We start from the raw sequence: 27139 nt of genomic DNA, 5'->3' as shown, positions 1-27139 counted from the left end.
ACATAAAAACACTTCTTATTTGAAATGTTAATGTCCTCTTAATAGAAGGTTAAAATCGATCTAATGATAGAATACCTCAGAGTGTTAATTAAACAGGACAATAATAATCCACCAGTGATTTATAGTGAGGTGGATTACTACTGCATAGTGGTTGGTCTGATAGGCATTTATTGCCTACTTAACCATTTAACTATAACAAAAAAAAATCATTGTGGTACAAAAGGTGATGAATGTTTCTGCTAAAGTAGTCCATTAAGATGATTCATTAACATTACAAAGAGGTCTGTGGCCTGTGTGCCACTTGGTGCCTGTAAAAGTCTGGGAAAGTGAGAGGCATTACCATAGGAAATGCTTCATGCTAAATGTGTGCTGATATCATTTAAAACCTACTTTCTATAGATAACATCACTTTTTTTACATTTTACATTACAAGGTTCAGGGAAGCTTTGTACTTTTCATTTCTTCAAATACAGAGTTTATCTTTCCAAGAGAGAAATATAGGAGGGGAGGTATAATAAAAGTTAAAATGCTTAGACATCCATTTGAGTCTTTCGTATGACTCTTTGAACTGATGTTACCGGAATGCTGAATCGCTGGTTCCGCCACTGGAGAATGAGAATTAGAGTCATGAGTTATAGCTAAGACAGCTACCACTTTATTAAACACACATAAAATAAAGGCACGATAAATGATCTTTTCAGTTCAAATAACAGCACTGAGTCACACTGCATAACAGTGAGGGAGAATGCCATTTGTAAAAAATACAAAGAATTGAGAGAGGGAAAAATATTAGAATTGGAGCTGAAATTTTCCCAGGATACCAGAACTAACACACTGATTCCAGGAAATATTAAAGATCGTAAGTGGCCAGACACTTGATTTTGTATTCCATCTAAAAGACAACATTACATTTGAAAGCATCACAGATGCTGTATACATACTTTGACTGGAGCTGTGCTTCACGCTTAGTATCAAACATAGGTACCCTCAACCTACTTTGTACATATTTTGGCCATATTTTGGCCTCTTGTTCATTTTAGGTACATGATTTGTTGCCCATTCACAGTAGTTCTATTCTTCAGATGCAACGACTGGTTTCAACATTAGCTGATTTCACTGAAAGTAAAGCTTGTCAAAGTTAAGTCTTTTTTTCAACAAAACTTCAATAAGAGAGTTGTAGTCGCCCGCTCTCAGTCAGGGACATACAGCTGTTCTTCCACTTCCAAGGTGAGACCACTAACCGCGGTGCTTTAGAACAACATTATGCACCCATGAAGAAATTACTGCCAAGTAAGGCAGGTGTGAACTTACAGCATGTAAAGCATGCTACAGGTAGAGCTGCTGAGTCCTCTAGAGCATGTAAGGTTAGGGTGACAATACTTCCTGAGTCTAAAAACAGGACATTTTGCTACCATCCAGCTCACCAGTATGCTTGGCTGTCTTTGAGCTCACATTCAGCTGAACACCAGAAAGTGAGGGGGTGATGGGTACAGACTGACGGTGTGTGTGACTCTGGTGTGTGAGAGGTGGAGAGTGGCTCAGAACAGACTTGAACCTGAAAACAACTGAAAGGTCTAATTTTTATTCTAATGCAAAACTGAAATAAAATGTCAAAATTTAGATTTTTTTTAAACAAAATTAATTCTTACTCTAGGTAATCCTAATACTCAGCACTTTTAAGTCTACTTTGCAGGTCATTTTTCTCCTTAGCATGAATCTGCTGAAACTTTGTTTGGGAAGTTGCAGACAAGTTTATTTCTCTTATATATGCCTTGATTTGTTAGGTATCAATCAGTATATTTACATTTAATGTTAAGAGTCTTAGACACTGCAAATAGGCTTTTATATGAATCAGAATATATACAAATATATGAATAAAAATATCTTTTCATATACCTCCTAAACATGAGAACCACCCCACCAATCAAATCATTACATAAAATATATCATAGCTGACATTAACATGGTAACAAAGCTATTTGTTCATTTTGTTTTGAATAGCTTAATTCTCTCAAGCTGCTGTAGATGAGTAAGGTGTTTTAGCAGTCTATCTCCCTGGAATTCCCAAGCAGAGAGTCTTTGAAGCAATAGCCAGCAAATTTCAACCAGTTGTAGTCCACTGTTGACAAGAAAAATCTGAGTGCTGACTTTGAAGAAAAACAGACACGTGACATATAATGAGAATATTGCATCCTTGAAACCAAATAGGTGTCACACAGATTACATGCACACACCCGCATGAAACAACATGAAATTCATGAAACAGAAGGATATACCTCATATAACAATGCCACCCCGCACTGAAGAACAGTGATTTGCAAAGGCCCAGTTCACAGACATCCCATGCATAAAACTGATACAGTACTGCAATACTCTTCAGTTCTTCAGACCAGAAATGCAGCTTTCAAGTGAGTGGGGCAAACGAGTCAGAACTATATTTTCTTCTCTGCTTCCCATATCACTTTCCAAAACAACACTGCAATCCTCAGTGCTGGTCAATTCTACCAAATTACTCCTCTGTCTTAGATGACCCTTATGCACTGGGCATATCCAATTCATTTTCTTGATATTGCCTAAAGGCCCAATATTACTATGCACACTTCCTACCAACTCTCATTTCACATTGTATCTCCATTTACCCCCTTAGCTCTGTCACAACCTCGCTGGTGTTAGAAGATCCTGTGAATCTGCCCAGGACATGTCAGAAACTGTTTCACAGAATAAAATGAATGTTCTTGTTCCATCTTTCATCATGATCTCTTACAAGCTGTTTCAACTAACCCATGTAGATAGCAGTGTTTTATTTGTATCAGTATGGACTTGTACTGTCTGACCTATTATCACTTTCTATTTACATACACAGAAGAAATTCTATAAACAGATTTTAATTTTAATGAAAGATCTTCTGTTCTATTGTTCAGATATATTTAGGACATCAAAATGTAAAAAAGACTAATTGCAAAGTCATTCATAACTTCCATAACCCTCAATGGCATGAAGACACACTCTTTATGGAACTATACCCATACAGAGTATCCTCTGAGAATATGTGCTTGGCCTTTAGTGGTGAAGACCATCGTTCTGCCTTGAATTTTTCTAAAGCTGAACAGAAGAAACCTGGGAGCTTTGTGCAAAACTTGCCTCTACCTCATTATGCAGAGAACCATATCCCCAAAGGAAGAATTTAATTCCAAATATAAATGCAAGGATCTCCAAAATCTTAGCTCCTTTGGGACTTAACTTTTGCCCTTTCCTTGAGGGTGGGCTCCACACACCTCCCCCCACTTCTTATTCAAAATGTAGGCGGAATATATAAGAATCTGTTTGAGTCCCTTAATTCATATTAAACAAACAAACAAAACTCCCCCAACATTTAGGCAGCATTATAAGATACTAATTGTTTAAATGTATGCTTTTAAATTATCTCAGGTGCCTTGAAAAACAAACAACAACAGATTCTCTCTTGTGGTTGGACCACCAAAGCGGAGTGGAGTGCAGTAACTCTCAGAGCGTTTCTGCCCCATGTTCTGCTCTGCTTGTCCTTTTGAAAGGGGTCTCAATGAGGAGCCTTGTTGAGACCTCCACTGGTGCCACTGTTTATAGAGGGGATCATTAGGAACAGTTTAGTCCGAACAAAAGGGGTTTTGTTCCCATTGTCCTCCTTGCAGTTTGACGTCTTAACTGAAAAATTATCTTAATCGTCTAACAATATATATTTGCCTATGGGGTTCAGAGGACTGTAAAAGAGATTCCGGGTGACTGGCGAAAAGATATAATTTATGGTGCAAACCCACTGCATGCTCAATGTTATTTAGTTGTCACAAATGTTTCCTACTAAAAAAATCTACAGGAACATCCACAGCAGTAGCTACAGCTTTGGTCTCATGACACTGTAGGATAATATTTGTGTGTTCAGGATTGCAGCATAAACTAACACCACAAACAAACGAACACCTTCTGAAGTATTCTAACAGTAGAATAGTCTCCTCCTTTACTTTGCTAACAGGATAGCTTAGGTTAGCTCCTCAGCTAGCGTAAATTCATGTAAATACATTGACATGAATGGAGTGAGGCCAATTTACACCAGCAGAGCATCTGGCCAGTTCATATTATTTTAAAAACTTCCAGCATAAACCTTGTGGTTAATGATCTTCGGCTGCTGGATCTTTGGAAGATTGCTTCATGCGGCCACTTGTACTGTGGCAAACCTCCTTCCTGAATCAGAGGGAGCTGGAACATGCCCTAAACCATGGAGAATTGGGGCCAAAGCATAATCATTTGTGTAATTCTGGAGGGGATTTTTGTGGCCAGGGCTATAGAAAAATCAAATCAACTCCTGACTTCAGTCTACTTTTAGATAAGTTCACAGACTCTATAGAAACAATTGCATATTTAGAAAACGTTATTTTAGAAACAGGATCAGAGACAAAAATGCACAGTATACTCCTTCACCTCTGCAATCCAACATAGCTCAAAAAGCTGGCGGCTCAGAATTCACTGCCAGGTAGAGTAGCTTTAATATGTATTCAAAATAAACCATTAAAATCACTGTTTCTATGGGAATGAAACATAAATCAAGTAGAATTTGATAATGAATGAAGATAACACTGGGCCAAATCCTGGCTCCTGCGTGCTCATACACACAAGCAAAATAAACCTCCACCAGGAGAGAAAATGTGGGGTGCAGTTGTTGCATATAAACCTGCCCTGCAATATGCAGAGCCTTGAGTGACCCCTTGCTTCTTCAGCAGAGGGTTTTAAGGCTCAGAGCATAGTATATATGACTTAGCATACACACCCCAATTTTCCATGCAACCTTCCCTGCTAAGATTACTAATGCCTGTGGCATGAGTCGTTTGTGTAGCAGCTGTGCAGAGGTTATGCAAGCACTTATGTACCAATTGGAATAGAGGAACAAAATAAAGGTTCTTTTGAGGTATTACTTTGCACCTGCCTGGACAGCAAAAGTGAAGGCATCCAGCATTTGGCCCATTGTGTTTTGCAAGTTAGAGCCAGTTATTGCTGTAAACCCCTGAGAACAAAGGTCAGGTTTCAAAGTAAATCTGCACATAACTGCCTGGAAAAGGTATAATTATTCCATTTGCAGTGATTATCAAAAGTAAATGACTAAAATATATATATATATATAAATTTAAATTAAATGACTTAAATATAAATAAAAAGATTACTTAGCAATGAAACAAGAATCTTGACAGTGTGATGATGGAGAATAAGATGAAAAGACTGTATTTTACCATAAAAGTGTATGATGAAGCAAGATTTTTGAGCCAAATTTTCAAAAGGATCACAACGTAGCCTATGACTGTGTGTAACAATCTGCTACATGAAAGCAATGCCTGCACATTTTTTTAACAAGTGTGAGACACAGGTTTTGGATGCACAGACTGTTTTTTGCACATAATATCACATTTTTGCCTTTGTTGCAAAAATATAGCCAAAAGAGTGTATACATAATCTTCTGAGACTGCAAAATTATAGACGAAATGGTAGGAGTTACTTTGGCAAGTCTGGGCCTCTGAGTACTTGCATGATAAGTTCTTTTGAAAAAAAAAAGAAAAACATTTTTGTTAATTTATTAAAGCAACTGCAATTACTTTACTATAAAAACTTGATAGTGATTTCGTGAACTTCTATCCCAGTCTTATAAATTTATGACTAAATTCTGCTTGTTTTATGAATGCAGTTTGCAACACTTAGGATTTTCTCCTGAAGAACTGTTTTAGTTTTGGAATTCAGAAGTTACCACTTCTGTCTGAATCATTAAAAATAATTTCTTGCTAACAATTATTATTCAATTTTCCAATAGTAGTAGATTCATTTTTCAAGTCTGAATGTACAACTTCTATCACTGTCTCTTCTCTGACTAGAAGAGGCCAGGGCAATGAGAGCCATTGTTCAATTTTTATAATATACTTAGCAAAGTCCAATCCAGATCAGTTCAAATTCTTGAAACAGTGCTAACATTTGGCTTATCCGCAATGCGATTATTTTCACGTTGACGAATGCATTTACGACAATGCTGTTAAGGAGAGCGAATAGAAACTTTGAGAAGTATAATCCAATATGACATAATACAATATGCAAGTTGTTTGTATAATCTTATAAAAATAAGGCTTTTCTTTAGATGAGAGTCGCACGTGGGGAGGGTCCCACCAAATCCAGATTAGATGGCATGCAGATGCTGATCATGCAATCATTACTGAAAAGATTCCCCAGATGCATGCATTTTAGTGCAGCACTCGGAGAGACAAAGGAAGGATACTCTGAGGGATTGGTTGTATACATCAGATAGGCGTGAAAAGAGAAAGTATAAAAGACACAAAGGTAACAATTAGGAGGAAGAAGAATAAATAGCTTTAACGTTATTCAGAATAAAAGAAGGAAGACAGGATGCTTTGGGTCCAATCTTTAAGTTAAGCATGAAACCATTTGTGTAACCTGAACATACATTTACTTCATTTAGGTTAATCTTGCATACTGATGACCTGAATGAGCCACTGGTATGCATCTGGCAATTTGGATGCATGACCATGACAACAATGCATACAAATTAGGCACATGCAATTGCACACAAATTGTGTGTACTTTATTTGTTTTTGAAGTGGGCCCTTTATTTCTAAACTAGTCACTTCCATCCAGCAACAGAGCATGTATTTCTACATAAACACAAATAATAGCTAATATACAAATCATACACATGCAAAATACTAAGATACCCAAAAGATGAAAATAGAAGCACTCAGTTATTTTTTAAAAGAAATCATCTGAAAAAGCTACAGCCAACATCCAGGTATTGCTTCATCATCAGCACTCAACTCTCCTTCTCTGACAGGGAGCAGGAGGAGGAGGAGGAGGAGGAGCAGCGGATGGCAGTTAAGAGGAAAAACTGGTTTCTTAATTGACCTGGGAGAGAAGAGAAAGAGGGTGATGACACAGGGTTGCCAATATTTTCAGCAATTTGTCGACAGTACTTGGGAGCTGACCCTGAGAGCACCAATAAATGAGGTCAAGCAGTATGCAAAATATGATGGAAGAAACATTAGAATCAGAAATTATGGCATAGACAATATCCTCTAATTGCAGCATGTATGTGTAAAATCCATGTTTGCAGCTAAATGTTGACCCCATCTCACTCTATACTCCATCATGCTATATTGCACACAGTGGGACATACTCTTGGTTGCACCCAGCAGCCTCACTGAAGTCAACATGTAATTGAGAAATCAATTCTCTAAGACAGTGGTTTTCAACCTGTGTTCCGTGGACCCCTGGGGGTCTGCAGACTATATCTAAGGGGTCCAGGAAAGATGACTATGATCAATCAGAAATGTGTGAATACCCACACTTACCATATCGCACTGACATTAAATTTTTTTTAGGGATCTGAAAATGAAAAAAGGTTGAAAACTACTGCTCTATCAGTGGTTTTTCAAGAGTGGTTTTTTGCTGTTCTCAACCCTCACTCACAAAGAATGCCTCTGGCACCTGGTATATAACAGTGGCAAACTCACTCTTAGGCATATCTGTCATGTATCTATTTCAGCAGATTGTATTTAGCAGTCTGTCTCAACAATCACAAGCCAGACATTTTTGTAGAACAGCATGTGGAGAAATTACCTGCAGCAGCTTCAAAGAAAAAGTTTGGTTCTCTGATACTTATAATAATCCCCTTTCATAAAAAGTTTATTGCTTATGCCAGATCCCACAATATCCTCTCTCTACTTGATTCTGAGCCTGTCAAACCAGGTATGTTGGTCCACAGTTTAGGCCAGGAAGTAAAGAATAAAGCCATACAAAATAGCAATGAAAAAGATTATTAAAAGATTGGATCCATTTCCATGCAAGTGTGAGAGACGGCCCTGTCACTCACTACACCTGGGGAAAGGACAATTATTAAGCTGATACACAATACACTGCTTGATCTTAACCCCCCCAAGGCAACTTAACCAACTGAAGCTAGGGGGAAGTTAAGTAGGGAATGAAGAATCATAACTAGAACCAGAAGAACCTGCCAAACCAAGAAGTCTCAAAATTTGTCTCCTATAAAAAATGACACAATCAATCCCAGAAATCAGCTACCTGAAGATTTTTCCGGAGCCCAAATCTCCCAGTTCAGAAGAACTGAGTATCTTCCCTTTCCCCCAAACAAGCAGTGCTTTTTAAGGGAATGTTGTTAACTTGAAAATTGCCCTATATATGGTTTCTAGAAATATACCTGCTCTTAAGGCTCCTTGTCCATTTCTATAATCTTTATCTATTGTATAGTATTTTAATTTCAATGTTTTTCTCCCTGGTTTGTTGGGTGAAAGTCCTGCACATAAGGCAACAGCAGGAGGAACGGACAGAGGGGAGAGACTAGGCCCAATCACTGTCAAATGCACCAAGGAAACAAAACACCCTTTTGTGTTGAAATCCATGCCAGTTATACGTTTTCAAACAGGAAGGCCGCAATTCTTAGAAATGTTTTGGCATTACCACTTAGGAACAAATCCAGGGTTTGTACAAATGATGATACACAAAATAAGCTGGTATTTTATTACTGTATGCAGTTGCAATCACAGCTAATTCATGTGAAGGGACTCTAGAAGGCCCCTTCTGGATATTATGGTGGTATATCTATATTACCACTATCTTAGACACTTCTATGGATAGCATCACCATAGTACCTGGGTGACTCACAATACTTAAATATAGGTAGCCTTACCAGTCTATGAGCCAGGGAAATACTAGTATTCCCATTTTAGGACAGAGATGGGAAGCAGAGAAAGGCTAAATGATAGGCTAATGTCACATAAGGGATTGGTGGCAGAGCAGGGAATTGAACAAGGCTCTTCCAACACACACACCTGAAGCCTTAAATCATGGCTTCTGTTTGTATTGGGAGCCAGCAAGAGATGACGGGGCAAATCACCTGACACCTCCAGTCCTTCTCCTGCTCTCCTGCCCCCCAGGCAGGCTGGCGGTGCTTCTCCAGAGCTATAAAAGATTCTTGCCACCCCTTTGAAAAGCAGCAGAAGAATGAGGAAGGGCCTGGCAGCTAGGCTCCTAACTGACTCTCCCCCTTTCTCACCGTGGTCTAAAGATGGACCACTCCAGTTCTCTCTCTCACTTTCTCCTCTGTTAAAAAGCAAAGAGTGCCTCCTTCACCCGGCTCTTATAACAAGCTACTCGCTGTTTGCACGACACTTTTAGGATACACTGGTCTGTATAAATGCGGAGTGTTCTTTTATTGTAGCCAGCCTGAGCCTTTGTCGGGAAGGGCAGCATATAAATTGGCATTGTATAAACTGAATAAATAAATAAAAATGAATAACTATTCATTTCTGGGTGCAGAAGGCAGGTGGGACCAGGTGTTCAGACTTCTGGGCATGGCAAGGCTCATCAGGAAGCATCAAAGGCTACGAGCGTGTCAAGGCAGTGGAAACAACCTCTTTTCCCTCCTCTCCTTTCACTCTTCCCGCCAGGGCTGAATCAAAAAATCAACATATAGTCTGAATTATTTCCGGTCCTCTCCTTTCAAGAGATTACTGCTGAATGCTGTCATTTATTTCTCCTTTGTGTTATGGCAGAGCTGACAGGGCTCAGCCAGGATTGGGCTCTATTCTTGCAGACACTGTAGGGACACTTAGTAAGAGACGGCCCCTGCTCCAAAGGGCTGATAACCCCATCCTGGACAAGATGCAACAAGTGAGTGTAGCTAACAATGGAAGGAAAAGAGAGGGGAGGAGATGAGAGGCAGACAGACTGTGACAAACACTAGCTGTGCGCACAAGCTGATGGGTCCGGGGCCATGTCACTACTATCCTGTATTGTTTTAAACTTTCACCTATTAACCCATAACCTCCTGGCCTTAACACTTCTCCACTCACATCCCCCCGACCGCCTGTGGGTACAAGCGACCTTGGGCTACCTTTCCTCCTGGTATCATTACATTTTAAATGCATGCCTGTATTGGTCTTTTGCCTTCTAGGCAGGCTCTGCCCCACTGCACTGCTTAGTTTATTTTGTTTTATACATGCATACCCCCCCTCCCCTCCACTAAACAGCCCTCCCCCAGCACTGCCTTCCCCTTAATCATGTTTACATTAATTTAACTACTTGGGAATGGCTCACCCTTTCTTCTAAGCCAGAAGCCTCCATAAACATCCTGAAAAGCAACCTGATCAGATGTTCCTCCTCTAGGCAGTAACACGGATTTTCTTCTCTAAGCAGTTTGGAGAGAGAGAGCGAGCAGAGAGCAAGCGAGGGAGGGTGTTGAGTTGTGCTGCCTGCTCCTCCCACCAGATACAACCTCCTGCTGCCTGTCTGTAAAGCAGCATTTCAAACACTTGTGAGAAGTGAAGAGGGAGAGAGAGAGAGAGAGAAATCAGACCCTAAAGAAAGAGGGGAAAGGGAGTGGAAAGCACCACTCAGGAGTGATCCTTGCTATTTATCTCATGGATTTTACAAACTAAACCACCTCCCCCCCAGAGGCAAACTTTTATCATGAGTTTGCTGAAGCCTGGGCTGCAGGGCTGCCCTCTAGCCAAGTGATCAGAGCTTTGCGGGGCAGGCACTTTCCCCCTCTCCAGCTGTCTTTCATGGTAAAGTATTTATTCCTGCTCAGCAGCCCCGTGGATCTCTTCATCTCCCCTCCGTGCAGGAGAGATGCGCGCCGCGTGGCCCGGGCAGCCTGCCTCCCGGCTGCTGGTCCTCTCCTGCTTGTGGCTGCGCTGCATCCTGGCGGACTTCACCTTGGACAATGAGGTGCACTCCAGCTTCATCCACCGGCGGCTGCGGAGCCAGGAGCGCCGGGAGATGCAGCGGGAGATCCTCTCCATCCTGGGCTTGCCGCACCGGCCCCGGCCCCATCTGCACGGCAAGCAGAACTCAGCCCCCATGTTCATGCTGGATCTCTACAATGCCATGTCGGTGGAGGAGGCGGCCGGGGCGGCGGGGGAGGAGGGAGAGGGCTTCTCCTACCCTTACAAGCCCATCTTCAGCACCCAGGGCCCCCCCCTGGCCAGCCTGCAGGACAGCAACTTCCTCACCGAGGCAGACATGGTCATGAGCTTCGTGAACCTGGGTGAGTGTCCGAGCCCAGCCCGGGGCAGCCTGCACAGGTCTGGGACAGCCTGGGGCAAAGGATCTGAGTTTGGGGCAAGTGTCTGGAGTGGGATGGGGTGGAAGGAAGCTGGTTTCTCTGCTGGCAAAAGCAAAGAGATGGACCCAATGGCACCAGAGCCTCTGGTGGGGACAGGAGAGAATAGGCTGTGGTGGGGCAGGTAGCAACAAGGGGCGCATATGGCCCTGCTGGCAGGTGGCTTTGGGCAGGGCAGGGGAAGTAAGTGTATCTACATCCAGCCTTTGTTGCAGTGTGAATTTAAGTGTCAGGAGGTTTGGAAATCAGCTGGAAAGGGCTCACTCAGAACCTATGTCCTATGAGTAGGACTTTTACTGTGCCCCATCAGATCTCATCTGGCCTGCTCCCATGCTCCCTCCTTCTTCTTCCCTCTTGCTCCTCCACACGGAATGAGTTACCTTGCAGAATCCACGAGGGAGTGGACCTGTACAGGACCTGTTAGTGGCTCTGTCTGACTTCTTGCACCACCAAGGAAGACGTGAAGCCAACAAAAGACCTTGGATTGCAACACAGTTCAAAGCCCTGAGCTTGGAATCATGTGGACGATCACAATGCCACCAGAGCCGCTTAAGTGGACAGACCCCAGTGGAGTGGCCAAGGCAGCCTTAACTAGATTGAGAGGGCCAAGCTGCTGGAGTCTGTTTTCTTAATGGCTTGAGAAGGATTCCAGGGTAAATCCTTATTTACTCCTGCAGCTCTTTCTAGTGACCCCAGTTGAGGCAAGCTAACGTGCTTCCTTTCACACACACATGTGGATGGGTTTATGCAAATGATGTGAAAGTTGCCACGCTTTGTATGCAGCTCACTGAGCTGCTTTAATTGGATGCCGCAGTTTGCTGATATCCTCCTGATTTCTATTTGTTGGCTATAGATTGCACACCCTTTGGGACTTACTCGGCCGGATTTGAGTAAAATGCTGTCAGGACAAGCATTCTATTTTAAATATATAATTATAGGTCCCAGTTCACTGTATCTAGTTTTAGCCCTCATCACGTGTGGCTCTGAAACCACCAGATGTACAGATTGGGTGCCTGCAAATTCAAGTCAAAATCTGAATGATAATTCCAGAGCAGGGTTGACTCAAACATTGCCTAAATGAGGAGCCGTTTGCAAGGAGTGAGAAGGATGCACCTGAGATGCATGAAATGGTACAGATGTCAGATGCCCTCATCTTAAATCCTGTAATAAATCTGCCATCACCTAGAACTTCCTGGTTATCACTTGGAGCTTCATGGTGGCAACAGGCATTGTGCAATAGTTGTCCTTCCCCTAGCACTGTGGGCTAAAGGAGAAGTATCAGTAGCTGTATAGGCTTTATGACACACACATATGTGAATAGCTGTGATCATATACAGTAGCCAACCTCAGTCCAATCCTGAAGTGATACTTGGAGATGAAGCACTGCATGCTGAGATCTCAAGTTTCAGTGGAATTGCATCTCCATATTAAATACCATAAGCCTCACTGGTAGGACTCTACAATTGGCCCAAAGGCTGTACTCTTTTCAGACTGCTAATATAGTCCATTTGGAAGTATAATGCTTGTCTAATAGTTTTTCAGTATGTAAGCCAATTAGCATTGATACATTTTAAAATCAATATTTGTGCAGCCAGGAGTACCACTGGTGGGCAAATATTTGACTTTAGAGATAAGAGAAATGGTGCTAATATTGTGCTGTGCTGTACCTCAGTGTACATATAATGTATGGCCACAGTGCGGGGACATACAGAAAACAAAGGAAATAAACAAAGTTGGCACTTTTATTTTCTACTGTAAAAGTAGATTCTTTTTTTGAAAGGGCTGAATATTTAATAGAGTCAACTCCAGATAGTGAGATTTACCTCCAGGTGAACAATTATATCCTTTGGTTTTTGTGAAGTTAGTTTCAAAGTAGATCTCATAAATGCAGCTCTGGGGACCCAGTTCCAAGCTCAATAATGTGGGGAAAAGCCATCTTTGAAGGCCCCTGGAGTTTTATGTAAAAGACATTATGGTTTAGCCTCTAAAGTAACTTATTTTGCACAAACATGTTAGCTCAGTGTAATCATAGTGAAATTAGTCAATACATTGTAATTGAGATTTGTTTTCTTGGATGCATCTATCCCATGAATATAAAAGAACATATCAATAAAGATGATTATATGTAAATTACACAGGTTACAGTATAACATTAAAATTATGAACTGCATAAAAATGTTGGCTTTTGTAATCAGTTTAAAGAGTATGAAAATGTTCTTGCCAAAGTATTTCATTATTATTTAGTTTAATTTCTGCCAGCATGGTCAGTCATTAGTCAAAGCGTAGGCAAGATCCAGTGGTTTTATATAGGCAGGTGGAATTATTACCAACAAGGCACTTTTCAGAGGTTTATCTGTACTGTTTTGTTCCCCTGTCAACAGTGCATGCCAGGACGAGTTTAAAAAGGACATAGATCCATAATAGCTTTCTTCATCACTGTGCACACCTTTCATCCCATTATAGTCATAGTTCTTTCATCTTTTTAGGACAAAGACTTACTTGTTTATGGACTTTTTAATGAATTAGATTAGCTACTAGCTCACATATATAGCTAAGCACAACACCTGCTTTAGTATGTACAGTTTTCTATGACATTCAGGGAAAATTAGAAGATCTATTGTAGGACTGATATTTTTTTGGAGGTTTTCTACAATGATCCCATTTAAACCAGAACTGAATTGCTAAATGCAGTCTGTATTAAACTGTGTCCTGGTTTTGTAAGAGATACTCTGCAGGCATTGTATTTCACAGGTAGGCTTTTATTACATACTAGAACCAGCACAATGAGGAAGTGTCATAGCATAATAAAATATGCATCTTAGTAATGGGGGAAGTAAATGTAAGTAAAGAAGTCATAAATAAATCTAAACTTCAGTAAACAAGCTATGTTACTGAAGCCATTCAAACAGTAGTCTACTGATACACTTTCTCTCTTTGTGCATAGCTTTTCAACCATCTAACATAATAGTTTTATTGGGATTAAAAAGTTATACATTTGATAACAGATTACAACTTCTGAAAAAAAGAATAATGCTCATTGACTCCTATGGAATTAGAACACAGTTGAATATGCTAAAAAAGTTTATAAAGGACCTTGGTGATTAGGAATGAAAATACATGTGCTTTATTCCAGGGGTAGCTTGAAATAAAAACAAAGCACAAAAAGGATGGAGCAAGCAGCATTATTTGAATATCTTTACAGTTAATGAGATAAAGAATTAGATTAATTTAACTCAAGGGTTGAAGTCTGTCCTAAATTAACACCAATGCTGACAGAGATGAGGCAGGAGACTTATGAATGGTATTAAGTGCAAATAAAAGTAGAATCTAAATAATGGCCAGGCTTATAACATTTATCATTATAATTTAATTCATCTGGATTTCAGTACAGTCCACATTAAATAAAGTTTCCAAAGGGAACCTCTGAAGAACAGAAAAGGTTTTCTGCACAAGTTTAAAGTTCATAAACAGAAACTAGAGAGTAAACATCCATCCCCCAGATTACTTAGAGCTTCTCTTCTAAAAACAATTGGATTGTCTAAGTCCATAGTCTTGACTTGGTAAACAGTCCCGCTTTGAATATTTTTAAAAGCCTCAGTACAAGTGATGTGCGATTAGTTAATTTGTTTCATAGTTCATTTTAAAATGAACAAAATTGTTTAATCCTTGAAAAAATAAGAGAGGGGGAAAAAAACAGAAAATTAGTCATTCTTGGAAAGAGTACATGAAAGTGGCTTTTGTTAATGTAAATCAAGAAGCTGAAGAGCCCCCAAGTTTTATTTTATTTCATACCATCTGGCTGTCCTTTTTGTTGACAAGCGTTTGGCATAGCGAACCATCGCTTTGCCCTTTAATAACAGGCTTTAACACTGTAGGGTATTAGAAAAAGATTCTATAACAGTTAAAAAATTTCCTTCGGGGAATACTTTTATAAAGTGAGCACGGGCTGCAGGCATTTGCAGCTGTAACCTGGCTTGTGTTAAAATTTGGAAGGGGCTGCCTTGCATTCCAGCTCACTACAGGCCTTCACTGGTGTACAGCCAAAGGTTAATATAGATGTCACACAGTTTTTCTTTGGAGAGCCTCAGATATAAGAGTACACGTACAGCTGTGTTTTTAGTAACCCTTTCATAATCACTTCTTTTAAACCTCATTTTCCTGCTTATATAAATCAAAGATTTTCAAGGATATTTGACCTGGATTTGAACTTATTTGATCTTCACGTATTTCCCACTTGAAACAAAGCAGATTAAATGTTGGCCCTGAATGCCTGTTCATGATCACATGGTTTGGTCCATATATTAGGCCAAGCCATCAGATTTTTTTCCCACCTAGCGTTGTTTCAGTAGTTAAGACTTAACAGGTATGTACTGTGATTATTTTGGACAGTACGCATATAGGCATATTGATGGTATGAAATCAGCTATGGGAAAAAAATTTGTAGAAATTGACTTCAACATTGAATTAATGAATTATGGTGACTGAACAACAAGTAGCTACCAAGTACAGTATTTGTGGATAGTCCCGACCAATCCTGGAGGAAATAATTCATTTAGTTCTGGCTTTCCCAACTGTAAAATGGAAACTGAGAATAGCTGCTACTTGCACCCCTCAGAAAGGTCAGGGGACAGAGTGCAGCTGACCCAGAGCAGATACACAGAGACTGTGAAAGGGGACAAGAAGACATGCAGTCCCTTACAGTCTCACATAGTCCCCATCCCAAAGCCTGGTCTTGTACCAATAAGACTGGCAAACCCCTGCTTGCAGGGAGAGGCTGTCCATTCTCCCTGCACCCCTTTCAAGGATGTACAGCTTTCTTGGGAACTCAAGCCCCTACTAGAAACAGTTTTAATAGCCAAACTGTAGTCCTTGTAAAGTACTATGAAGAAGACAAACCTGTGGGCCAGAACCTGTGATCCTGCAATGGGAGTTTTGCTTAAGAAAACTATGGGTTCTGGCTTTTATATAAGAGTTAAGCCCTGTCCTAGGATACCCCAATATGTTCTGCTTGTGTATTTGTGTTATCTCCCTATGATTCCCTCCTCAGACTAGGAGTAACAGCCTGCTGGCATGCAGCTTAAAAATTAGGCTTTAAGCTTTCTCTTATAAATAAGCTTGCATACAGATTGTTACGCTTTTGGGGGAGAGGGGTTGTGCAAGTGGTTGGAAACATTAATTAAAAAAAAGATTATAACTATTAAAGCCTAGTCAGGGCTGTTGACAGGCTTCTTTTAAATAGGACACTGCTATGCTTTAGTTTAATACATTCTGGCAGTGTCACCGGGGTTAAGGCTAATACAGGGATGTGTGGATCCTGTCATGTTATTGTCAGGAGGAATGTGGGGATTAGGTTTAAAAGTGGCGGTGGGTAAGTGGTGCAGCTGTGTACACTTATTATAAAAGATTTAAGTCCCACTGGTAAAATCAATATATTAAATTGCAAGAGCCTCTGTTTTTAATTAGTTTAAATCAAATATGCTAGTAGTACTATTATGGCTTCTATCCTTGGAACAAGTGAGGAAATGCTAATATTTATATAGAAACTGTTAATTTGTGGTTAAAATGATAACACATTTAGTTTTACACATCTAAATTGTTATAACTTGATGAATACCAGTGAGATGTTGAGATGATGGATGAAGTCATTTAAGCAAGTGCATAAGTTAAGGAAATATTAATAGCGGCCAGATAGAGAGGTAGCCTCGTGATGTACAGCACTGGGAGACCAGAGTATTTTAAATCTCTCCCAAAGACAAAGTCATCCTCCCTCTGGTTTAAGTCAGAATATTCAATTATTGGATTAATGACTTCATTGTTTATCTTTGATTTTAAAATGCATCACCTTTCCAAAGAAATTGGCCTATTTAAAAAGTCAGTTTTGGGATTAAGATTCTGCTCCTGCAAATGCCTGCAGTAAAGGGGACTATTCAGTAAAACTGTTCACGTGAATCACTTTAAGCACATGCGTGCGTGCTTATAAAACTGGGGTCCAAGAGCAGATTTTTAGCTAGGTGTAAATTGGCATGGCTCTAGGATCTGACACTTAGGCTTCATTTAGACCCATGGAAATCCAAAGATACTCCACTAAACTCACTTTTTTACATCAGCATAATTGAGATCCAGATCTGGTCAAAAGTACCTGTGCTGAAAGACTCTGCCTGTCATACTTTCCATTGGAGCTTCAAAGTTTCCTTTCCTAATCTTTAAATTGTTTGTTAAGGGGAAAAAAGTTTTCCTTGCTGCAAATAATCAAAATATAAACTGGCACCAAGTAGTCACCATTTAACATTATTAGGGGAATTAATGTTGTTGAACAACAACTGAATTCCATTCCATTATTTCTTTAGTAACAAATAAACTAAAAAAAAGAGGACAAAAATGTGACCTGAGATTCATTAATACAAGACATATTTCATATGGGGAATGCCAAATAATGAAAGATGACCAGTACCAAAATATCTGAACTGTAGCACTAATAAAGAGCATGTTGTAAAGACTATAGGGCCAAAGTCTTTGCTGGACGAACACCACTGAAGTCAAGAGAATTGTGCCAGCAGGTAAACTGACAGCAAAAGTGTTGGGTTTTTTTATATATAAATTGCAAAAACAAGGGGGGTTATGCTTTTTGTCAGTACAGCTTCTCTAATAGAAAGATTTTCAGGGTATGCAGCTTGAAATGATTTTTAAAAAATGAGGTATCTTGTTTCCAAGGCCCTTGCTTCCCTGATTAGGACTAGAGGACTTGAAGCTGATCTGATTTATGCTGGTGAAAATCAGCATACCGCCCCTGATTTAAATAGAGTTACTCCTCATCTGCATTGGGTAAAATAAGATCAGGGCTGGGCCCATTAATGCCGGTGAAAGTTCATGTGAATAAGGCTACAGAATTGGGCCCTGCAGTAACATGTTCTTCACATTCCTTTAAACATTTGTGTCGACTCCATGTCGAGTATAGTGAAAATCCTTTAGTGATCCAGAATGAGTGGATTGAATTAATGGCAACTCTGAGACTACAAGTTTTAGTGTAATTGCTTTATTGTTTTGGAACCAAGATGCTTACAATCTAGTTCCTGTGCAAACATGTTTAACGTGTGTTAATGTGTTTCAAAACCAGACCCTCTCCGCAAAATTCTGCTTTTCATTAATTGACATCAGTAGCATGGTACAGTATTTCAAAGCGCTGGCCAAATATAAACTGTGTTTCTAATTTCCTTACTTTCCTGTGTTTGGAATGCCAATGTTAATTTGTTCCCATGGAAGAGTGAGAGCTGCCAACCACAGTTTTATATAATGGCTTTACAGTGCAGGGCTGCCAGCATTAAATGATACTCAGGAATTTTCATGACATTTTGTACCTAATTCTTGTGTGTGCGTGTTATATATGGGATGTTGCACAATCATGCAGAAACCGAGTGTCAGGGGAAACATTTAAAATAATTCCTACTTTGCTTAGCTCTCATTTAACCTTCTTTGTCATTTAGGATCCAGTTTTTCTGTCAAATGTTACACAGTATATTTCCTGGTGCTCCAAAGTTTATTTAAATACCACAAATTTTGTTCATAACTATTAAGAAGGATTTTGTGGACATAGCTTTTTTTTCCCCATCACACTTCTATTTCTTTACTGGTAGCTTAAAATCGAAATGATCATCTGATCATTCTGAGATACGTTCTGAGATATTCACAGAGAGAGGCCCTACTCAGGAGGAAGAAACATGACAAAACATATGTGGGTAAGTCAGTTTGATCAAAATACCCACAGGATTTTTTCAGAGAATAGGAGCAGCTAAAGAAAAAAATGTGAAATCTCCAGCACTCATATTTTCTCTAATAGCATGTGCTGTCTCTGTACATAAGACAGAGACAAAATTTTCATTAAATAAATCTATTTCATTTTAAATTTAACAGGAGAAAAACAAGGTACTCTCTTCCCTCCCACCTCTTTTCTTGGAAGGGATTCAAAGCACAAACTATCCATGTTTCAGTGGATTTCTGTTAATGAGCGCTATGGTTTTGTATCTCACAACTTTCCCATTTTATTGGAACAGGTGCAATGTCTACCATCTGTGCCAGTGTTGTGCTATACCAACAAACAAAGTGTTGTTTTGGTTCAGTGGATTTAAAAGTCTCCTGAGAATAAAGAAATGAAAGAGAAAGAATTTAGAAAGTGCCTCATGAAGGAAAGGCACTTCAAGTAATGTGCTTTGTCACTCAAGCCTTCCCGTAAATTACCTTCAACTATGTCCAAACTGTTTGAAAAATTCTATCCATAGAGTATTAAGTTTCTGTTGCATCTCTGAGGTCACGTGTTCTACTTTATCATCTCTATCTTCCTGGAATAGTTTCCAAGTCAGATTCTTTTGTTGTCAGGTTGAATTAAATTTTACACCAAGTAAAATCTTTGGCTTGTTTTGAAAGCAGAAAAACTCTGAATTTTCAGTGTTCAGATGTGGGGCTTTCCTGATTCTGCTGATGCAGATATTTCTCCAAGTGTATAACAGATCATTTTGCAATTAGATAGACAAGCTCATACTTAGTTTATGGCTAAAACAACAATGGCCCCTCCAGGTTCATCTTGACAGTGTTTAGCCAGTGTGTCTGGAAAGGCTTACAATTAAAAGCGCCTGAAGGGTGGGGATGAGATTTTTCAGCAAGCAACCAGCACTATCAGGTCCACCTGGCCAGGGAAACTATGCAGGCTTTGTAGGAGAGAAAATCCTTTTACCCTTCAAAGAAAGCTCTTAGAAACCATCCACTGCCTTTCCTTATTAAAAATATTTGTTTGTCTCTGATTGGACTATTTCTAATGAGGGAACAACATATCATAGATCAAGATGATCATTTCATCTGGGATCATGAAAAAAGAGTTGTGTCTGCCCATGCAAGACTATTTTCAAAGGTGCCAAAAGTTTCTTTTCTTTAGCCTTGGTCCTAATATTGTGTCTGAATTACACCTCGCTCTGCAAGCCTCTCCACATCTTCAGGTGAAGATCCTCAAGTGGAGTTAAGTGATATAGCTCCATTGAAATCCATGAAGTCATAGCAATTGATACCAGCTGAAGATCTAGCACAGTCCCCCTTTCAAGTTTAATGGGGTTGTAAATCTGGTAAGTACTTGACTACATGAGTCCAGTTACTGGGCCAAATCTTGCTTCCAGTTACCTCATTTCATTAGCATCAGTGGGGTTGCTCAAGTCCAAAGTTTTAACCACTGGTGATTTCCACAGCTCAGTGGCAATGACATTCTTTTTAAAAGGGCCAAAACAAGGCTGGGAAAACTACCAGAAAATACTTGTAAAATAATATTGCATCAGTATCTGAGAGTTGTAACTGAGGTGAAAAGACAATCGGTTTTACTGAGGGTCTAATCCAATATCACTTAGATATCTGAAACTTTCATTGACGTACTTTAATGAGTGCTTTTGGGCACACAGAGGAAAGCAAGGTCAGGTCTGCCATTTTAACAGGAGTATAGAAGAGCTAAAGGTACGGATAATAAATTCTGAATTCTGCTTCTTACATTTTATTAGGATTTGAATGATTTTTATCTTAATATTTTTTTTCCCTTGGAAATGCCAAACACCTATAAAAGCCCACATGGCGATTGTTCATCCCTAGTGGGAATCGGTTGCTAATGTTATCTACTATGCTGGCATGTTAAAAGCTAACAGTCTGCTCTGCCTCCATTCTGAAAAAAAGCTTAAAACTAATTTCTGCTATCACTCAAAGGGCTCAGAACATTTTAATCTTCCTACTTTTATTTATTCGTTGCTGTGCAATAATTATAATCCCATAGGGACCCTTTAAAGGTTAATAAAGAATACTGCACATCACTTTTCCTGAAACTTGTGTGGTACTATAAACATCCTGCTGGGTTTAAGTTCCCCTTTCTGGCCATACACTTAAAAATCCAGCATTTGTTAAGAGAGGGGAGGGCTCTTTATTTAAAGGCAAAAAGGCCCATAACTTTGGCTTCATAATCTGTTAGCTACATGGAGCAGTAAATGTTTATTTGAGGCAAGGAAAATCCAGGACCGCTGGTGGTTGGTTGTTTCCTCTTGGAGGAAACAATAAATATGCCCATTTGTATTTTAATAGCATTGCCACTGGGTCTCCTAATTACACAGATATAGTTGTGATAAAATGCAGCAGAGAAGAGCTTAAAATAATCTATCTGTATCTGACAATAGAAAGAGCAATTATTTACTTCTGTCGCTAGGAGAGCAAGATCTGTCCAGACTTAGTCTAGTAGAGTCTCTTAATGCACAGTGAATCGGTCTGTCTACTCAAACAGGTGAAAAAGATGTTAATTACAGAGCCAGAGTTAAGGAAAATGGGGCCCTGGGTGAACTTGTATTTTGGTGTGTGTCCCCTCCACCCAAGCCAGTGCTACTGCTGCAAGCAGAAGCAGGCAGACCGGCAGGGGTGTGGGTAGGGTGCAGTTTCGCGGGGAGGTGGAGCAGCACGATGCGCCAGGCAGGAGCAATGCAGGCAGACTGGAGCAAGAACCACTCCACCTCTACATGCCTGGCCCTGCTCCTCCTAAGCAGCAGCTGGAGGTGGGCAGGCTGGGCTAGGCACTGCTCCTTCTACCTGAGGCAGGTATCAGCTGGGGCGCAGTGGGGCAGGGAAGAGCACTGGCATGAGCGCGGGCTGCTCACATGTGTGTGTGAATGTGGCACCCCCCTGACCATGGCACTCCCCATGTCATCCACCCCTAAGGCCAGCTCTGATGACAAAGTTCTGATCCTGCTTCCATTGAAATGAATGGGATTTAGGCTTCTGAATACAAAAGCCATTTCAGCTCAGTGCCATGGGTTATAGTCACATACTGTGTGGCCCACAGAAGACTTTGAAAGGTCTATATCAAAGAAAGAAGAATTAAGCCTGTGTTAAAGACTTCAGAATGGAAAATGTTCAAGCAGATCCAAATCTTTTCAAGGAAAAGTAACTTTTGCTTTACTAACAATTCCAGAAGCAAGACAGGACAATCTATTTCACTATATGTAATGCAGACTATATGAAAGCATTTGCTTAAGTCAGTATGTTTTGGAGGCACTTGCTCTGTACAGTGATAACTGGCAGTTAAAGACCTAAGGCTCAGCAGTACAGCACTCAAACATGACGTGGGCAAGAAACCAAATGAAAGAAGAATGCTTTGTGTTCCTTTCCTATGGGGAACACTTAGTTTACCACCTGTCATAGCCTTATTTATATGCTACTTGAAAAAATCCAACACAACAGGATGTCAACTGTATTGTATTCATTCATACCAAAATGACATGGGCAAACTAGTGTTGTACTACCACTGATCTCATTCCAGGGTACTGTAGTCATAAAATTGTAACTGGGGAAAAATATTCCTACTGTTAGGGACCAACTCCAAGAAATCAGTATGGCCCAGGGTTAGCAAGATCCTCTATCTTGTACAGCAATGATAGGGAGAATAAAGTTGCTAGCAGATATGATTCACTCAATACTCAGGTGACATTAGGAATGCAGGACTGGTTCCCCAACAACTAAATTGTATGGAGCACCTACATATCATGAAGATGATTCTGAAATAACACTATACATCACTATGGGAGACCACCACCCCTCCACACTAAGATCCAAGAGCATTATATAGAGAATTCATTCATTTTTTAGATTCTTAATGTGTTCATCACAAAATTTCTGGGCAAACTATTTAAAAGAACATATAATTTATTACTGTTTATATATGAAAATGTTGTTCTTAGCATACTTTGCCACAAAGAACAGAGTGCACGTGTATATGTAGATGCACACGCACACACATGTATTACATCAGGAGAAAGCCACGTGAGTAGCTAGGTCTTGAACTCAGGTTGCAATGAAGGTACTCTGACAGAGAGACAAAGGCCCTGTCTCCAGCCTTGAAACATTCAAATCCAGGAAGCTGTGGTCAGTAGCACCCTTGCTGAACTGTCCTGGTAACACTTAGGAGTGAGTAACTGCCTTAAAATATAATGTGAAATCAGTCACAGAGCAACTGCAAGTCGATAAGGAGGGTGATACTTCTGGAATAACTCTCAGTTGAAATTCTGTTCTCAAATCAGCATTTTTCAGTCCTTTTTTGGGGATTTGGGAAGGATGGTGTTAATGCACAATGCATCTGTCTCTCTGGTATTCAACATTTGACACCAACGCAAAAAAATGACATTAACATCAGTGAACCTTTCACATGTGGAAAACATGAAGCAGAACTCCACAGTCTTGGTCTGAGGGTTTTTTTCCCCTTATAATATATTTTCCCCTGTAGGGCAGATGTGCCTTTCCCCTGAATAGTTTGCTACTCCTTGCACAGCCAGGAGTTACTTGACCCAGAAAGGTACAGAAATTGGACGCAGTGTATACAGACTCAGAGGGTCTAATCTATTACTGTATTATAGCACAGCTCAGGATGTGGACGCTCCCAGCTGTAAATTCTACTGATTACAATCCATGGCTGAGATTCTTACCAGATAGTTGCCCATCTGATATCTCCTGCTTATTTTGTAATGTCGCACGAACAACATTCTCAACACCACAGGAATCTGGAATTAATCCTAGAAACTGTGTGACTTTAAGCATAGTAAACTAGTTTTTGCATTGTTTTCTTTTCTTTTTCTTTTTTTACTATAAGCCCCCCCAAAAGGCCAAACGTACATCGTCTCAAGGCAGGCATAAGATTCCACTGGCTTCCAGAGCACCTGTGAAAGTCAACCACATCTTTGGTGTAATTTGGGGACTACTGTAACCATAATAGCAATATAACATTAAGAAGCAGGAATTTGACCTGTATTATTAACGTTCAGATGATGAAAGGAAAATACATCACAATGAATTTAATGAACAATTCTCCAGAAGGAGGCATATTTCTACACAGTTCTCCAATAGTGTTCCCTTCCCATTCAGTACAGAAGGGATGCTTTCCACTGAAAAAAATAAAGCACTTGAAGATCCTATCAGTAAATTCTCTCTTTTTAAATGTTGCCAGTAGATGTACAATATATGTGTTTACACTCACTTTAAAAAGACTTTTATTTTGAACTCGAGATGTGAATCTATGGTCTTAAGGAAAGCAGAACAATCCTTTATTTAGCTGCACCTGCACCTTAATGCCTAATGAGTTTAGTCTGATGGAATCCAGACCTCAGGAAGGATTATAAATTCTCATTTGATTTCATTTACTTCTAAAATACCTTAAACCAGCTGTACCAGTCTAAACTCAAGTCTTTCTCTTTTTGTACCAGTTGCTGAGTCTCTTGCTGTTTTAAGTAACTGTATGTGATATAATAATATGTCCATAGTAATAAGGAACAGAAGGCAGTTTGAAAAAAATTGCAAAATGGAAAGATAATTAGAGGTGTATGAGCTCGAAAACCACTGGCATCTTGTGAGCAAAGTTTTTAAGTTCTTCATGCTCAACATGCAAGGTTTGAGTAGTAAAAATACATATGGGTTTGAAAGCGATATCCCTCCAAATGGTCCAATAATAAATAGAGTGGGGAGTAGAATTGGCTCCGTGCATAGTGTTCTGTCAAGTGTAATGATGTCAAGTTGCTATGAGTTTGTGCTACGATGACTTGCTTTAGTACTTATCAACAGTGAAATCTATAATACTTGCAGCAGGTAGTAGATAGAAGCTTAGTCACGGGATACAAGTGCTAACACTGATAATAGTGAACCAACACTCCCCTTAAGCAGTAAGTGATGCATTCATTCAAACATGCCATTCTTTTTACTAAAAACACAGTAAAAGTAGTTTGGGCACTACTCTTCCGAACTGCAAGCTCAAGCCATTTCACTTGAACGGCATCTACATACCAAATATATTTTAAACCTTGGTTAGTCTGAACTTAGCTGTTAGAACTGCAGCATAACTTAATGACTTTGGTCAGGTACAGACACTACACTTTTACCACTATAAGTGATCAGAAACTGGTCTCTACCCATAACAGAACAGAAGTTTGGCACACAGAGACTGGTTTAAAAATGGCAGAACCTGGTCTAAGATTTGCCGCCCCCCCTCCACCAAAAAGGGCAAATGTGTGTTTTGTTTGACACCAATCTAAACTACGCTGCTTACAGAAAACCGTGTAAGTTAGATTCCACCCTGGGCATTTTGAATGTCTGTACCTAGCCTTTATGTCGGAGCCTGTAGATTGCATCAAACCATTGTCATGCTGCAGTGGGATCAAGGTGTCTATGCTTATGCTCCATCACAGTCCATAAGGTCAGCTGAGAAAAACCTCTTGCAAGTACCACCTGTGTGTGCCAAGTCCGCTTGGCAAAAACATGTGGGAGGTTGTTCTCGGTAGTCACGCCTTAGCTCTGGAACACCCTCCCCCTGTAGCTTGCCAGAGCCTGAGCCTGGATATCTTCAGGAAGTGTTGAGAGACCTTTTTATTTGAGCAGGTTTTTAGCAGGAGGGGTTAAGTTTAGGGAGACTCTTGGGGAAATTAGTTGTTTATTACATACTATTCTATTTTACAATTATAAACCAGATAAAATATAGCTTTTCTTTTAAAAATTGTAATCTGCCCTGAAACTTTTCTGGGGAAGGCAGCATATAAATCTAATACATAATTAAAATAAATATGCTGTGAATTTTTTTCACCAAAAAATGCAAAAGGTATAATTTCATAATGTTGTATAATTTCATTCCTAATTTTCCATTCCAAGTTTTCTGTATTGTTTCAAGTTTACAGTTTAGCCACTTGTCTCTTTTCCCCTGCGCCTAAAGGTTGGTTTGTGTGCGCTCAGCACTGCCTGCAAGCAGAGAACAGGCAACTTCTTTTTGCATCAGCAATTTCTTGAGCAGATTCCCCCAGCACAGCATATTCCAGGTGCTCTTTTCCTCTGAGGATAAGAACCTGTAATGGTTTTACTGTTGTGTCAGGTGGTAATTAACTTGGTGGTTTCACCACGCCCTTAGGAAGCTGTTTGTGCAAAATGGCAAAAAAGGATTGCAAAGCAGCAATTGTCTCAATTCCAAAAATACACACACACACACACACACACACACACACACACACGTATATATATCTATGTATACACACACACATTTATAGATATATCTATGTATGCACACAAACATACACACATGTATATAGATATATCTATGTATACACACACATATATTTGATGCTGTTGCCAGTTCAAGTGTCTATGTTGCCTTATCATTCCCCAAGCTGCAGTTTGAGCACAGTGTTAGTGAATCTGTGAGCAGGAGTGCAGCACCACTGTGATACAGCTACTCCCAAGCAGTGTTCTTCCATAGGGCACATACAGGATACAAACAGAGTGAGCTTTCAGAAATTAGAAATGACCTCCGTGGACAAACTCTGGCGTGTAAACTGCTTTACGTGAAGGTAGTGAAGCCAGCAGAATGCACTCTGCTGGAGGTAGGCAACACCTCTGAAGAGGAATATTCCCTCAGGGCAGTCTACCGCTTAGTCTGCAGAAGGTAGTGATGGTGGAAAGGAGAAGGAGATGCAACACATATTTGTTTAGTCCAGCATCACATGAGCTTGCTTCTGTAGAGACTGAACCAGAGCAGCCTGTCCTTGGTCAAAGACCATCAGCTCCCTCTAAAATGTTGTTCTCCTGTACCACACTGGATTGCACATGGTTGGTACTGGTAGTCACAATCCCAGATGAGACAGAAAGATCACAGCTTCCATCTCAGCTGGGCATAGCTTTGGGGAAAGCTCTAGAGAGGAAGGCAGTGCTCCCATACTGGATCCCTCCCTGCAGCAATAGGCACCACCATCTACACCCCCACCCCAGCTTTGTGCATAATGCACATGGACAATGCCATTGTGGGTTTGGAGACTTTTCCAAATCGATTCCCAGTGCCGGATTTTTGAGATCCAGATTTATGAATTTATACTGTACTAGTTTATTGACCAGCTCTGCAGACCAAGCAGATCTGAGTTATGACACCAGAGGGCAGGGATAGCAGGAATGATG

The 27139-nt window shown here is 40.1% G+C and overlaps 1 protein-coding gene across 4 annotated transcripts in view; it reads left to right on the top strand.

Moving 5' to 3' along the window:
- The first annotated feature begins 10148 nt into the window (after window positions 1–10148).
- BMP7 (bone morphogenetic protein 7) overlaps window positions 10149–27139 on the top strand; it is a 90762-nt gene continuing 73771 nt past the window's right edge. For 2 of the 4 annotated variants that reach the window (XR_003094200.1, XM_025204692.1), the window contains exon 1: window positions 10149–11086. Coding sequence is in view for 3 of the 4 variants with exons in the window: in XM_025204692.1 (XP_025060477.1) it covers window positions 10669–11086 (418 nt within the window). In the remaining variant the exon portion in view is untranslated. The remainder of the gene's footprint in view (window positions 11087–27139) is intronic. The other 2 variants (XM_025204691.1, XM_006024091.2) reach the window with 2 other exon arrangements.

The sequence above is a fragment of the Alligator sinensis genome, unplaced genomic scaffold (genome assembly GCF_000455745.1).
Source record: "Alligator sinensis unplaced genomic scaffold, ASM45574v1 scaffold970_1, whole genome shotgun sequence".
Taxonomy (NCBI): Eukaryota; Metazoa; Chordata; order Crocodylia; family Alligatoridae; genus Alligator; species Alligator sinensis.
Note: the sequence above shows the minus strand (reverse complement) of the source record. Positions and strands in the feature narration are given on the sequence as shown.